Raw genomic sequence first — 13,278 nt, 5'->3', positions numbered from 1 at the left:
GGGTGGTGAGGCACTGGAATGGGTTGCCCAGGGAAGCTGTGAAAGCTCCATCCCTGGCAGTGTTCAAGGCCAGGTTGGATAGAGGCTTGGGTGAGATGGTTTAGTGTGAGGTGTCCCTGCACATGGCAGGGGGGATGGAACTAGATGATCTTAAGGTCCTTTCCAACCCTAGCTATTCTATGATTCTATGATTCAGAAGCATAAATAGCTGCTTCAAACACCAGCATTTCAGCTGTTGAAGTGAGAGGCTGATTACCATTTTTATGCATTATGAAAGTTGTCTTTTCATCCTTTTTTAAACTAAACCTATCTTTTTAGATAAATATATATAGTTCCTTTACCTCCCTAAGCTCCCCACTTACCAGGCTATTTTGCATTGCAGAATGAAGTGTCCATTGCCAAGTCTATGAGACCAAACCATGTTTTTACATTTTCAGCTGATGGGAAAAGGCAGGAGCAGCTGCATGTCATGCGCATGCAAACTATTGTCACAGTATTGGAGCAAAGAAGAAAGGCTTCCCTACAGTCAGCAAACATGAAGAACTGTTTCTAACCAGAATACACAGTAAGTATCCAATCCTACAATTTTTCTGTCATCCTTGCTTCTGACTCCCTGTATCACACCCTTACTGCTACTCCAGGGATACTAAAACAGAGCTCAGAGGTTACTATTAAATGTTGGCTCTGCAACACAAAACATACATTACACTTTCACACTGGAATTATTTCACTGTTCAGTGCAGTGTTCCCATCTTGCAGAGGACTATTACTTTGCCTAAAACCAAAAGGCTAGTAAGCCAAAATCTGTTCTAGTATCTTCTTGGGAATTTAATGTTACAACATCAGCAACAGTGTTCACTAAGCACAATTATCTTATAAACTACATCAGCAGTGAAACATCTACTTTGAAGCTCTGTAACTCCAAATTCCTAAGGAGCTTGTTGTATGTTCCTTTGTACTTAGGAGCTTGTGTGGCTGGAATGTAACCAAAGTTCTCTGCTCTCATGAGACCTCACTTGGAGTATTGCGTACAGTTCTGGTGTCCTCAACATAAAAAAGGACAAGTAACTGTTGGAACAAGCCCAGAGGAGGGCCACGAGGATGATCAGGGGACTGGAGCACCTCCCGTACGAAGACAGGCTGAGAAAGTCGGGGCTGTTCAGCCTGAAGAAGATAAGGCTGCATGGAGACTTCATAGCAGCTTTCCAGTATCTGAAGGGGGGCTATAGGGATGCTGGGGAGGGACTCTTCATTAGGGACTGGAGTGACAGGACAAGGGGTAAAGGGTGAAACCTTAAACAGGGGAAGTTTAGATTGGATATAAGGAAGAAGTTCTTTACTGTAAGGGTGGTGAGGCACTGGAATGAGTTGCCCAGGGAAGTTGTAAATGCTCCATCCGAGGTGGTGTTCAAGGCCAGGTTGGACAGCGCCTTGGGTGAGATGGTTTAGTGTGAAGTGTCCCTGCCCATGGCAGGGAGGGTGGAACTAGGTGATCTTAAGGTCCTTTCCAACCCTAACTATTCTGTGATTCTATATGCATAACATAGCATAGCTTTCTGTTGTATTCTGTCCTGTTCCACTGCATTTTATTCTGTTCCATTCCCTGCTCTCACAATGAGTTGTACAAGGAGGAGATCCTTATCTGAAATGCCAAGGGAATCTGAGCAGCAAAAAGCACTTTCAAAGACACAAATGAGAATGGTTACAGGTGGAAAGAGTATTTTATTTATTTCTAAATGAAGTTATTTGATTTAGTTTAGCTTAGGTAATTTTAGTCTGTTTTAGTTTAGACCCTTCAGTTTAGCTGGAAAAAAACCTCCCTTGCAGCCTGACAAAGTAAAGCCAGGGCAGGAGCAGTGTCGTGGTGGAAGAGCAGTGCAAGAAGAACCCAGCCAGAAAGGGCCAGGGAAGACATGACAAGGGGTGGTGCTCAATACTCTGGGACAGCAGCACGTCCCAGGGCCACGCTGGGACCACCCTGGGAGTCCAGAAGGCTCCTCCCCCTGAATGCGGGGCACGAGGGCCCGCTGTGTGGAGCACGAGAGCCCCTGCCTTTGGGACACCATGATCCAAAGGAGCCCCATGAAGGGGCTGTGCTCAGCTGCAGAGGAAGGCAAAAAAACCCAGGGATGCTAGCTAGTCCAGCCTGGGGGGAAAGGAGCCCTTCCCCCCCCAGCTGCAGGACACAAGGGGCCACCTTCATGGAGCATGAGCACCAGGCGATAACAGCCAGAATGGATCCAAGGAGCCCTGACAAGTGGTCATGCTCAGAGGAAGGCAAAAAACCCCAGGGGACCAGTGCCAATCTGCCCCAGGGGAAAATTCCCTCCTGACCCCAGTGCTGGCAATCGGCTACTCCCTGAGCATGTGAACAAGACATGTTCCTGGTCCACACACTGGTTACACCTCTAAGGGGACAAGGGGACACTGGCATTGCCTTTTCTGCTTCCACCTGGAGCCATCTCAGGGGCTTCCAACAACAGCAAAATGCCATTAGCCTGATGAATCCTCAGAGCAAGAATCCTTCCTGTGCTTGGCAGTGGGAGCTCGAGAGCACTGGGAGAGGGCACTGAGCCACCTGTGCATCCTTCGTCTTCTGGCTGCTGCCACTCTCTCCCCAGGAGATGAGGACAGTGAGCTTCCAGATGACTGAGACAGGACCCCTCGATGATGCTTTGAGTATGGCCCCTCCAGGAGCTGGAACTGCAGCACAGAACCTCCCACAGCTCCAGGTGTTCCCTCCTTCAGCACCCCCACAGGCAATTCCCCAGTGCCCAGCAGATGAGGATGGCAGGTCCCCCGGCAGCTGAAGCAGGATTTCCATCCATCTGAAGAGATTTGAGCATGGCCCCTCCAGGAGCTGGAACTGCAGTAGAGAACCTCCTGCTGCTTCGTGCAGCTTCAAGTGCTCCCGCCACTAACCCCCTCCCAGTAATTCCCCCAGGACTTCCTCTCAGATGCCCTCAGGCTGCCAGCCCTGTCCTGGTAGCACTGCCGGGCACTCTTGCAGTGGGACACGGGACGACACTGCCTTATACTAGCCCAGAGCATTGTGATGCTGCGTTGCCAAGTGCTGGCACTATGACACAGGGGCGACAGGGCGCCTACAGCCCCGCCCACCACAGCCCTGCTGCAGCCCCTTCACCCAGCATCCCTTGGAGAAAAGCCTTTGGGCTCCTGGCCCTGAGGCAGTGACTGTGCCCAGGAAGCCCGGGGGGATCTCCCTGCCCATGGTGGCCACACACTGGGCATTGCTGCGGGGTGTCCATGCAAATAAATCTGTGTTCAGACTGTATCCATAAAGGCTTTTATACCATGTACAGTCATTTGACTGTGGCGATCCCAAAGGCGAAAGTCAAGGGGTTTGGGTTCCCTCTGCATGAACTTTGCAGAAACATAGACAGCATACAGCATTTCCTCACCATTCCGTATCAATACACCAATTGGCATTTGCAACTACACTGCTTATGGTGAGGTCTTCTTGGAAAGGAGACTTCAAGAAATCTCTTCTGCGTTTGTTACACAGCGTAAACAGTGCAAACACAGCCACACTGAACAGAGCCTTGGGTGGCATGAGTTAGTGTGAGGTGTCCCTGCCCATGGCAGGGGGGTTAGAACTGGATGATCATTAAGGTCCTTTCCAACCCTAACTATTCTATGATTCTCTGAATCAAAATTCAAAATATACCAAATATCATATGAAAGCAATGCAACTGGATAAATACATTTCTCATGTAGTTGAGTTCACAGTCTAGTTCGAGGTCAGAAACAATATGAGGAAAAAAGGAAAAGTGTCTGTAAGATTAAGACAATTATGAAAAGCATTTTTGTCTGTGTAATATATATAAATACATTACAGTATTTACAGCATATTTACTTTTACAAAAGCAAAGGGAATTGAAAAAAGAGACTATGCTAGAAGAGCAAGAGTAGACGGCACAGGTTCATAGCTCTTAAATACTAAGAAATTTGAGGACATAATGGGAAATAAAATCCTGATTCTCTCTCAAAATAGCAACTCCAAAAAGCAGGTTGTACATAGCAGAACACAATGCACAAATGCTCCTGTCTTGCACTGCAGGTTAACTCAGATTTTTTTTTGTCCTAATTTCTACCTACTGCACTTCTCTATTTGATTATATTGCTTATTATTTTATTAGAACTTCTAGTGTTCTAGCTTAAAAGAAAGCACACTAGCTGTTTCTTGCAAAGACGGAGATGTAGGTAGTCCTCTAGGTTGCATTTCACAATTCCTTTCCTTTCATGAATAGAGATACAAGCCGAAAGATAAAGAGGTACACTCGAGAAAAAGGATGAGTTGGCATTTTTCCAGTTAACAGGTGTAGCAGAGGAAACCTCATTCCTGATCTCTTTAAAACGTGCTGTTATACCCCGGCGGCACAGAAGAGGGCACTCCAGCCAGGTCGTCCCTTTCCCACAGTTGGTCCTGTTAGATAGTATTCCTACTGAGGGCAATTGCTGCGGTCTGGTGGATACAAAATAAAAAGCTGCTTTCACTTTCTTGCAATAAAAGCACAAAAAATGGTCTTGCTCTCTACGGAGAGATACTCAGTTTTGCCTCCTAAGAAGAGCTCAAGAGCTATGCTCATCTTGGAAGTCAACCTGCATCAATAAAAACCTTTCAAGAGCAAAAGCCAAACAAAATTGTAATCCATATATATGCAAACAAGGCCCAATTCAGAGAGTCAGTCCCTGAGGACAGCACAATGGGACAGTAGAATAAACTGACATATTCCCAGCTCCAAATACACACTGCTTTACCTGGGGGATACTGTCTGTCATGCAACACAAACAACAATGCAAATAGGCCAAGGTATAAAAAGCCACGGAAGTGAGAAAAAAGCAAGGCCAAAACCACATTGCAGGTACTTACCTTGAATAATACATCTTTTCCCAGACTGTGCAAACTAACTGCAAGGATTCTTGTTCTCCCATAACTTTCTCAACAAAATGAAAAAGAAAAAAGTAGAGACTACACTTAACACTGTAACTCCATATCCTGCAACTTCTAAATATCACCACCATCACTGAGGTGTTGTAACTCTCATGGGCTGTATCAGTGAGACACATTACACTTGTCACTGTCAAAGCGTTAGTCACAGGGATGACTTTCAAATCAAAACCACAGAAAACAGTAGCAAAAAGTAGGTTTTGCTCACTAGGAGTGTTTAGGAGTTTTAAAAGCGTTAGCTCACTCCTAAAAAGCAACCATTCTACCATTCTAAATACTTTCTTTTGTCGAAGGGGGAAGCAAAAACGAATGTAGAGTCAAATTTAAAATTTGTCACTAAAATCCTAACAACTATTTAACACAAGAGAAACACACCTACAATACAAATATAAACTAAAGAATAAATGCACATTAACCAAAAGACTGAGTCTTAAATCTCACTTACAGATTTGTTGTCATCAAAGGCATGCTCTTCTATCTCTTCTTCCAATCTATCAGCTGCCTTCCTGACATCTTCTAGAATTTCATCAAGCATTGACAGGCTTTTGTTTTGATGTTGTATGTTCTTAAGGGCTTCAACCTGATGTTTTTCTGCTGCTAAGAGCTCGACATATTCCATTTCCTCCTGTTGAATTTTACAATACACAGATGAAGTGCTGGCCAGGCATTTGAGCAGAAAAACATCTGACATGAATGCATGCTTCTTTTGACACAAAACATCCTACAAGTGTTGCTGCAAAAGCAATGTAGACTTTATAATCATATTTGAAGACTGCTTTCTGTTTTGCCAGTTTTCACTGGGGGAAGCAAGCAAGAAAAGTGACGGTCAAACAAAATACCCACCCATTGAGTTTTCTAATCCATTAAACTACAGAGCTGCCCCAAGGTTGCAATCCAGAAAACACAAGAAAAGAATTACTTTGAGGAACTCTAGGAAACATTTCAGAGCCAAGTAAAGTTTAGAGGTCAGTGCTTTAGCAGGGAAGCATGATAATCTTGAAAGCATAGCTTTACTGGCTACAACAAACAAACAAATTGGAAGGAAAACAGTGAATCTTAATTTTAGAAGGTGTTTTGTAAACATGGGAAGAGGTCTGTTTATGGTTTTCTGAAATTACAATAACTGTGGAAACAGCTAGGAAAAAAAAATAAAAACAGTTAGAAGAGTACAGACGAGCAGTCAAGCACGCAGACTGAGGTTCCCTTTTGTTTCCAAGAAGGATTTTTGCTATCAAAACTAAAATACTTTGTCTGTTTTTTCAGTTTGAGCCTCTTGTGAACTTGCACTAATGACTTCTAACATCCACTTCTAGGTTTCTGAAGAAAAAAAAATACTGATGTGGTTCAACATGGCATGAAAATATTTCAGTAGCTTCCCTGATAAAAATTATGGTATTTCATTTCCCTTTGGATATTTCAGGTTCAAAAAAAGAACTAAAAAATATTTACTGATCAAGACTGGACTTAACATGGTTAAGAAGACAATAACCAAACAAAATACTTTGTGTACTGACAGGGTATAATTTCAGGTTTGAGATGTTTTGGGAGGGACAAGGGACTGGAGGGGGTGGAGCTTCACTTTACATATCTACATTATTTTAAAGATACATTGGTTGAGAGCAAGAAAACTATGAATGAGGAAATATATGCAACGGCAGGCTTTCCTTTCCATTAGATTCAGGATACTGAGAATATTTACATGAGAGACACGCTACATCTGTTCTTCAAAGAGCCAGCATTACTACCAAGGGAAAAAAAAGATTGGGCAAAAAATACAAGCAATCTCTAGGTCAGCCTGAATTCCTGGAAAACATAAGTTTCTGTCCCTATTTTGGATGCTCTGCCATACCCAATTAGAACTATCAGACAGAATATAGGTCTCCCTTAGGTTGTGTGTTTTATCTGCCTACCACACACACATACCTTCGATAACCTGGGCATCTAAAATGGTCCCAAATTCCTATGTTTAATAACTGGAGTGTTCCGTCCTCCGCATGTTTGCGGATGAACATTTTTCCCCTTGAAACCTGCAAGAACATGCATATAATGTCATTAATTCCTTGATGCTAAGACAAGAGTATATTCAGTGCAGCCTGTAACTGTGGCTTAGCCCTTCTGAAATCTGGACAGTCAGATGAATATCTTTGGTTGTGATGAAACTGCAGTATTGCTGTCTGTTGGTGTTTAGAATTACCATAGTTACACTGGCATGATGGAAATTATCCAGTTCTCAAAATAACTGAAGTTGGGAAAAACGTAACTATTAATGTGCTTGGCCCAATGTCAATTGCTTTAGTTCTTATGCAACACATGAGCAAGAGACACAGTCACTCTCATACAGCCTCAAGGAAAAACATTTCCTATCTGTCATTCTCTGCTAGCAGACATTGCTTCAAAGATGTAAAAAACAGCCCCCATATGAGCTTCAGAGTCTTTCCTCAGTCAACAACAACTTAGAACACCAGATGGAAATGGTAAGGATTAGATTCTTTCCCCTCCAAAATGGAACAGATTTGGGGTGGAAGGAGATGATCAGTCCTTTCTGTCAGCTGAGACAAACAGGCTGAACAGAGCTAGAGAAATAAAGAACTGCAAAAAAACCAATGCTCTAGTTTGCAAGAAGTTAACTTTCTCTGGAGAGCAAGGTAGAAGAGCTTCAAAAAAAATCTGAGTTTAAGTTCCTTTAATTAATGAAGACCAAGGTCTTTGTAGTCTATTAAAATGGCATCTCTGTTTTCACCTACAGTGTCTATAAAAAGGACAAGCTAGCTCAAACAGCCTGCTGCGTGTTAAGCAGAAGTGCACCACAGCACACTGTTCTGCAACTCATGCTGGGATTGGAGACATCTGATCACAAGGTAACATACAAACAATTGGTTAAGCAAGGTAATACAGATAGGGATTGTGTACTGAACAGGAGACTGGAATGCCTAGGAACACATGAGCAAAATTGAGTAAGATGAAGTAAGACTTTGGGGCAATGCTGGTTAAGAACACTGTGTCACTGTTGCTCTTTAATGAGAGATGACAAAAAGCACAGCTAGAAGAGGATGTATCTTTGCACTACTTGTGAATTGTTTTTCATTAATGTCTGAGTAGGAAGCACCCAAGAAATTAGAAGCTGATAAAAAGCAGGTGAGATTTTGTTGCTTTTTCCTTAAGTTCCACACAGGTTCCTGGAGCAAAGGAAGGCAGAAGCTAATGTCACCACTTCTTCCTTCCCTGCCCTCCCCAAATGATTCTGCATTACCTTTTCCCAGCAACAGAGCCAGTAGGAAATGCATCAGACATTCATACATCTCTCAGCACTAAAAAAATCCAAATGCTTCAACTAAACAGAAATAAAGAGTCCAGTACCCCCTACAGTCATTTGTATTTTCCATTCAGTCACAGTTTAAAAAATTGAAAGGATGTCTTATGACTACATTAACAAAGTAATCATTTCAGTAAAATGAAACTGGAACAAAACCGGACCCCATGTAATTGTCATCCTTTTGGCATGCATTTTCCCTTTCCCATTATTCTTCATTTCACATTATATAACAATTGCTGTTGTAAGGTTAGAACAACAAGTATTCTGTTTAAATAGTCATGCATGTGACATAAGAAGTGTAAATGATTGCTCATTCAAGTAAATATCTTGATATGATAATACAGAAAAGCCTGCACAATCCATCCCCACAGAAGTTAAGTTTTAACAGGACGCACATCTAAACCACATCATTACACACACAGGCCTCCTTTTATGAGAAAAATGAGGAAGCACCATTCTCAAGCTCAAGGACACATTATTTAAGTATTTTACAGTAACGCTGCCAAAAAATAGGTAAATGAGAAAGATAATTCTAAACAGCTTCACTGTTGCTATTTTAAGAACTCTGAAGAAAATCAAGTAATTTTATTACAATTGCTACCATTTCTATGCAGGCTGGCACTACATTAAGTGCCAATATCAAAGGCATATTTAGCACTTCATTGGAACACACATAGATCCAAACTACTCCCTCTCCAAATTTGTCATACTTCAGTCTTTGTTTTCAATCCACGGACCACTCCAGACTCCCAAGCCTGCATACTAACTTCTACTTCCACCAGCCTTTTTTGCCACAATTCACTGCACAAAATCTTTTGCCATCTTCACCTGTTAAGATCTGCCCATCTCTTACAAAAAATGTCCTTTAGAGATTCTCCCAGCTCTGATACTATAGAAGCCTTCCAGTATCTGAAGGGGACTTACAATGATGCCAGAGAGGGACTCTTCATCAGGGACTGTAGCAACAGGACAAGGGAGGACAGGAAGATTTAAGCAGGGAAAGTTCAGGTTAGATACAAGGGCAGAAGTTCTTTACTGTGAGGGAGGTGAGGCACTTGGAACAGGTTGCCAAAGGAAGTTGTGGCTGCTTCATCCCAGGCAGTGTTCAAGGCCAGGTGGGATGGGGCCTTGAGAAACCTAGTCTAGTGTGAGGTGTCCCTGTGCATGTCAGGGGGGTTGGAACTAGATGATCTTAAGGTCTTTTCCAACCCAAACAATTCTGTGATTCCATACCTCAATTACTCCCCACCCCCTACTCTTGTTCCCTTGTGCAAGGGCAGACTCTTCTTTTAGGAGGCAGAAACCAAAAGAAAACTCCAGTGGTTGACAGGTAGAGCAAGGAAACAGAGCAGTTTAAATACCAAATGAACTAAGCAACATTTTCTCTCAGTGGGAGACTTTTCAATACACAGTCTGAGTACTACAAAGTCCAGTAGACAGTGGCAGGTATTGCACACCCTAACAGGTCTGCATTGACATGAGAACTCAAATCTTCCATAAAGTACTTGTGCTCAACTGCTACTCATATGCGCTTTTCTTGGAACGCACTGTTCTTCAGACCTGCACTTTTTAGGCTAGGACTGCTATACTTAGATTAAAAATCTAGTCATCTCATATTCTGCATGTCCATTTTACAAATATCTGTATGAATATAGAAATAAAAGGCAAGAAGTCATTCTGCTTAAAATGTGCATTCTGAATGAACAATTCTCATTAAGTGGAAAATGACAGTATTTTGCCAATTTATGGCATTATTTCCACTCTGATAATCCCACTGGCTTGTCTAGTGCAATTATGCTATGTGCACTGACTCACTTCTGGTATGCCTTTCCCTTTAACACAATATTTGTCATAGGTCTTATGATTATGTTTATCTTTGTTTTCAAATAAGAACTATTGACTGCTAGTCAAGTTTTAAGCTCTACAACAGAACTACTTTCAATTTTACAAATGAGAACAATTCATGCAAAATCCACTGTAAACAGTAAACATTGCAAGTTTTATGTAAAGCCTCTTTTTTATTAAAAGAGGCTGAAACTGTACCATGATAAAATAAAAATTGTGAGTACTCTAGTAAATAAACATGGGGGAACTAACCTTAATTGCAGCTTCTCTCAAGGCTTCCAGTCTCTGTCTGCTGCTTTCTTTCATATTTACAACATCTTTGTAATCACCCTGTAGAGCTCTCTGGAGACCATGGATTGCTTGAAAGACTGAGTTTTCACTTTCATTTAGCTCCTTTTGGAAGATTTCAAAGGTATGAACCTGAAAAAGTTTCTCTTCATCTGATAGTCCAGCATCCTTCTCAACCGCTCTTATGGCATTTTTGAGTTTGTTGAGAACAACGTTCTTTTGGCGAAGAAGACCAGACAGCTTTCTGCAGCTCTCCAACACCCACTGCTTTCTCTGAGCGATAACAGCTCCTTTCCCACGGTGCAGTTTTATTGCATGCTTTACTACATCTTCATGCTCTGCAGGATTTGCTAGCTGGACACAAGGCAATAAAACCAGCGTCCATAAGGAAATAAATCCAGTCACCTTCATTCTTCAATTTTTATTGCTGTTGGGAGAAACTGATAATCCACAACTGCTCAAAGCTTCCTGCTACATGCTTTCTGCATCTCCAGTACACATATCAGGCTGCAAAATAGTACCGATCAGTTATCAAACATGATAATGTTGGGATATTAGGCCAAGCAAATGTAGAAAAGAAACCCAAGACTGCATCTTACACTATAATCTTTTAACAGTTCTCAAAACCAAGAAACAGCCCAAGGTTATTGGTAGACTTTCATTTTCCCCTTGACTATTGTCTAGATACCATCTTGTCTTAAAAACACTGAATGGAAAGCTTAGTTATTTCACATGGTAGTCACCTGCACTTCTTATGAGAAAAGAGCCATAAAAATATTAAGCCACAATGCCACAGGCTATATTTCAACCTAGCACCAGAACTCATTATTCTTATCTACCTCTTATATTTTTTCACACTGCTCCTAAAGAATTTATCATAATCATTTGTTATTTTTATAGCCTCCAAACCATTAACACAGGCAAGTATACAAAATATAATGGAAAGCAAGCTTAACTGAAACAGATTACATTGTAAGTTAGACTGGGGGGAGGAGGGGAGGAATTTCTACAGTAAAGAAATAACATCAAAACTTCATGGACTTCTAAGCATTACTAGCCTGGATCAAAGATTTTCACCTGAAAGGCTGCAGTGCCTTGAGGCATTTTACTTCAAAGCTAATTATTGATCCTCATGATTTTAAAATAGAGGTCTAAGAACACTAAAAGTAAAATCAATTCATTCATAAGTTCATTTCCCAGAAGCTACTTGAAGATCTATATTTAAACTGCTGTATTTGCTTCTAACACCAAGCAGGGTAGAATTTCAAAACTAAGAACAAATTTCTTTCCCCCAGAGCCTACAGGAAAACACTGACATTACTGTAAAATAACCAAGTTACATTTTCTTTGGGAAAAAAAAAAAAACAAACAAAAAAACAACCAAACCAAACCAACCAAACACAAAAACCTACAAAGAAACAACCCCACATCACAAAGCTATATTTAACAATGCATAAATGTATGTACAAAACATACATTTATCACTGAAGTGTAGCAGTCTAAAAATGCACAGCACACTACATGTTACTAGATCATCAGTAGTACAGGTATTTGCCTAAAACTTTAGCTGCAATCTTCATCCCTGGACCAAGAGCCTTAATCAGGAACCATCACATGGACATAGTATAATCTGGAAGCTATGTGCCTATTCTTGTGAATGCTCCATCCCTGGCAGTGTTCAAGAAGAGGCTGGATGAGGCCTTGGGTGATATGGTTTAGTGTGCGGTGTCCTTGCCCATGGCAGGGGGGTTGGAACTAGATGACCTTAAGGTCCTTTCCAACCCTAACTATTCTATGATTCTACAATTCTGTAATATAGCAGTAGTCACAATCACAAGCATCAAAGCTAACCTTCATCAGTATACAGAACAGGAAGTGAAGATAGCAAAGCACAGCCATGCACTACCTTAATTTTTAAAATACCCTCCCATCTCTGTTTGAGTTAGAACTGAGAAAAACTGTCTGTGGATGGGTTTATTTATTTTCAATGCATGAAATACAAGCCAAAGCATTTAGTTATCAATAGCTGACTATGGGCTAGGGTTGAACAAATGAAGAACTAAAACATTTAAAATTAAGAACTGAAAGTATGACTAAAGCAGCAAAAGCATAGATACATCATGCTAATTTCAATAAAATAATAAAGTAGAACTATTTCAGAACTTTGATAAAGTTATAGGGTTTACTGTTTTTAAGAGACCAGGAAAAAGCAACAATTCACACCACCTGGCAAAATTCTAGAGTGATATTTAAGGAAATATTTCTTCATATATACAAAATAATAACCTTCCTGTTTAATACGTCTGGGCAAGAGATTCTGCTGAACATATTACAAGTTATTCGTGCAAGAAAGAGGGTGAAGAAAACACTTACTGTGTATTCAAGTTTCTGTCTGCAGGGAGTTGAATACTCTACTGCACATATTACATGGTATGGCAAACCACGTACCTAAATCCTGAGCAGAGATGGTAGTAAATTTGCCCATTGTTGCACTGTGCAAACTTACCACTGTAGTTCTGACACGGTATCATTTTGTTTCAGTAGCAGTGTTTTTTACCTGGCTAGCAAAAAAATATTCAGGAAAGTGGCACCCTGGGTAACGCTCAAAAGCTCTTAAGGGAATAATAACCCCATATATAAAAGCATATGATGCATTTCAGAACTCAGAAATACTCACAGAATAGTCATAATACTACAGAATGGCTTAGCTTGGAAAGAACCTTGAAGATCATCCAGAAGGAAAAAAAAAAAAAGAGACAAAACACTCTTCTCCATGCATCACTAAGTATCAAATTAGAGGGAACTCCTGATGTTTGGAGTCCTTCTCAAGAACGGTGCGTTTCCTGATGGATTGCGTTCA

General features: G+C 41.2%; 1 protein-coding gene across 3 annotated transcripts in view; it reads right to left on the bottom strand.

Moving 5' to 3' along the window:
• Positions 1-13,278, bottom strand: part of TMCO3 (transmembrane and coiled-coil domains 3) — a 40,928-nt gene that overhangs the window by 26,934 nt on the left and 716 nt on the right. For all 3 annotated transcript variants that reach the window (XR_009962437.1, XR_009962438.1, XM_062606957.1), the window contains exons 3-4: positions 10,383-10,925; positions 5,418-5,597 (exon numbers count right to left, since the gene is read on the bottom strand). Coding sequence is in view for 1 of the 3 variants with exons in the window: in XM_062606957.1 (XP_062462941.1) it covers positions 5,418-5,597; positions 10,383-10,829 (627 nt within the window). In the remaining 2 variants the exon portion in view is untranslated. The remainder of the gene's footprint in view (positions 1-5,417; positions 5,598-10,382; positions 10,926-13,278) is intronic.

Source organism: Pezoporus occidentalis, unplaced genomic scaffold (genome assembly GCF_034315485.1).
Source record: "Pezoporus occidentalis ecotype Australia unplaced genomic scaffold, CSIRO_AGI_Poc_V1 ctg99, whole genome shotgun sequence".
NCBI lineage: Eukaryota > Metazoa > Chordata > Aves > Psittaciformes > Psittacidae > Pezoporus > Pezoporus occidentalis.
Note: the sequence above shows the minus strand (reverse complement) of the source record. Positions and strands in the feature narration are given on the sequence as shown.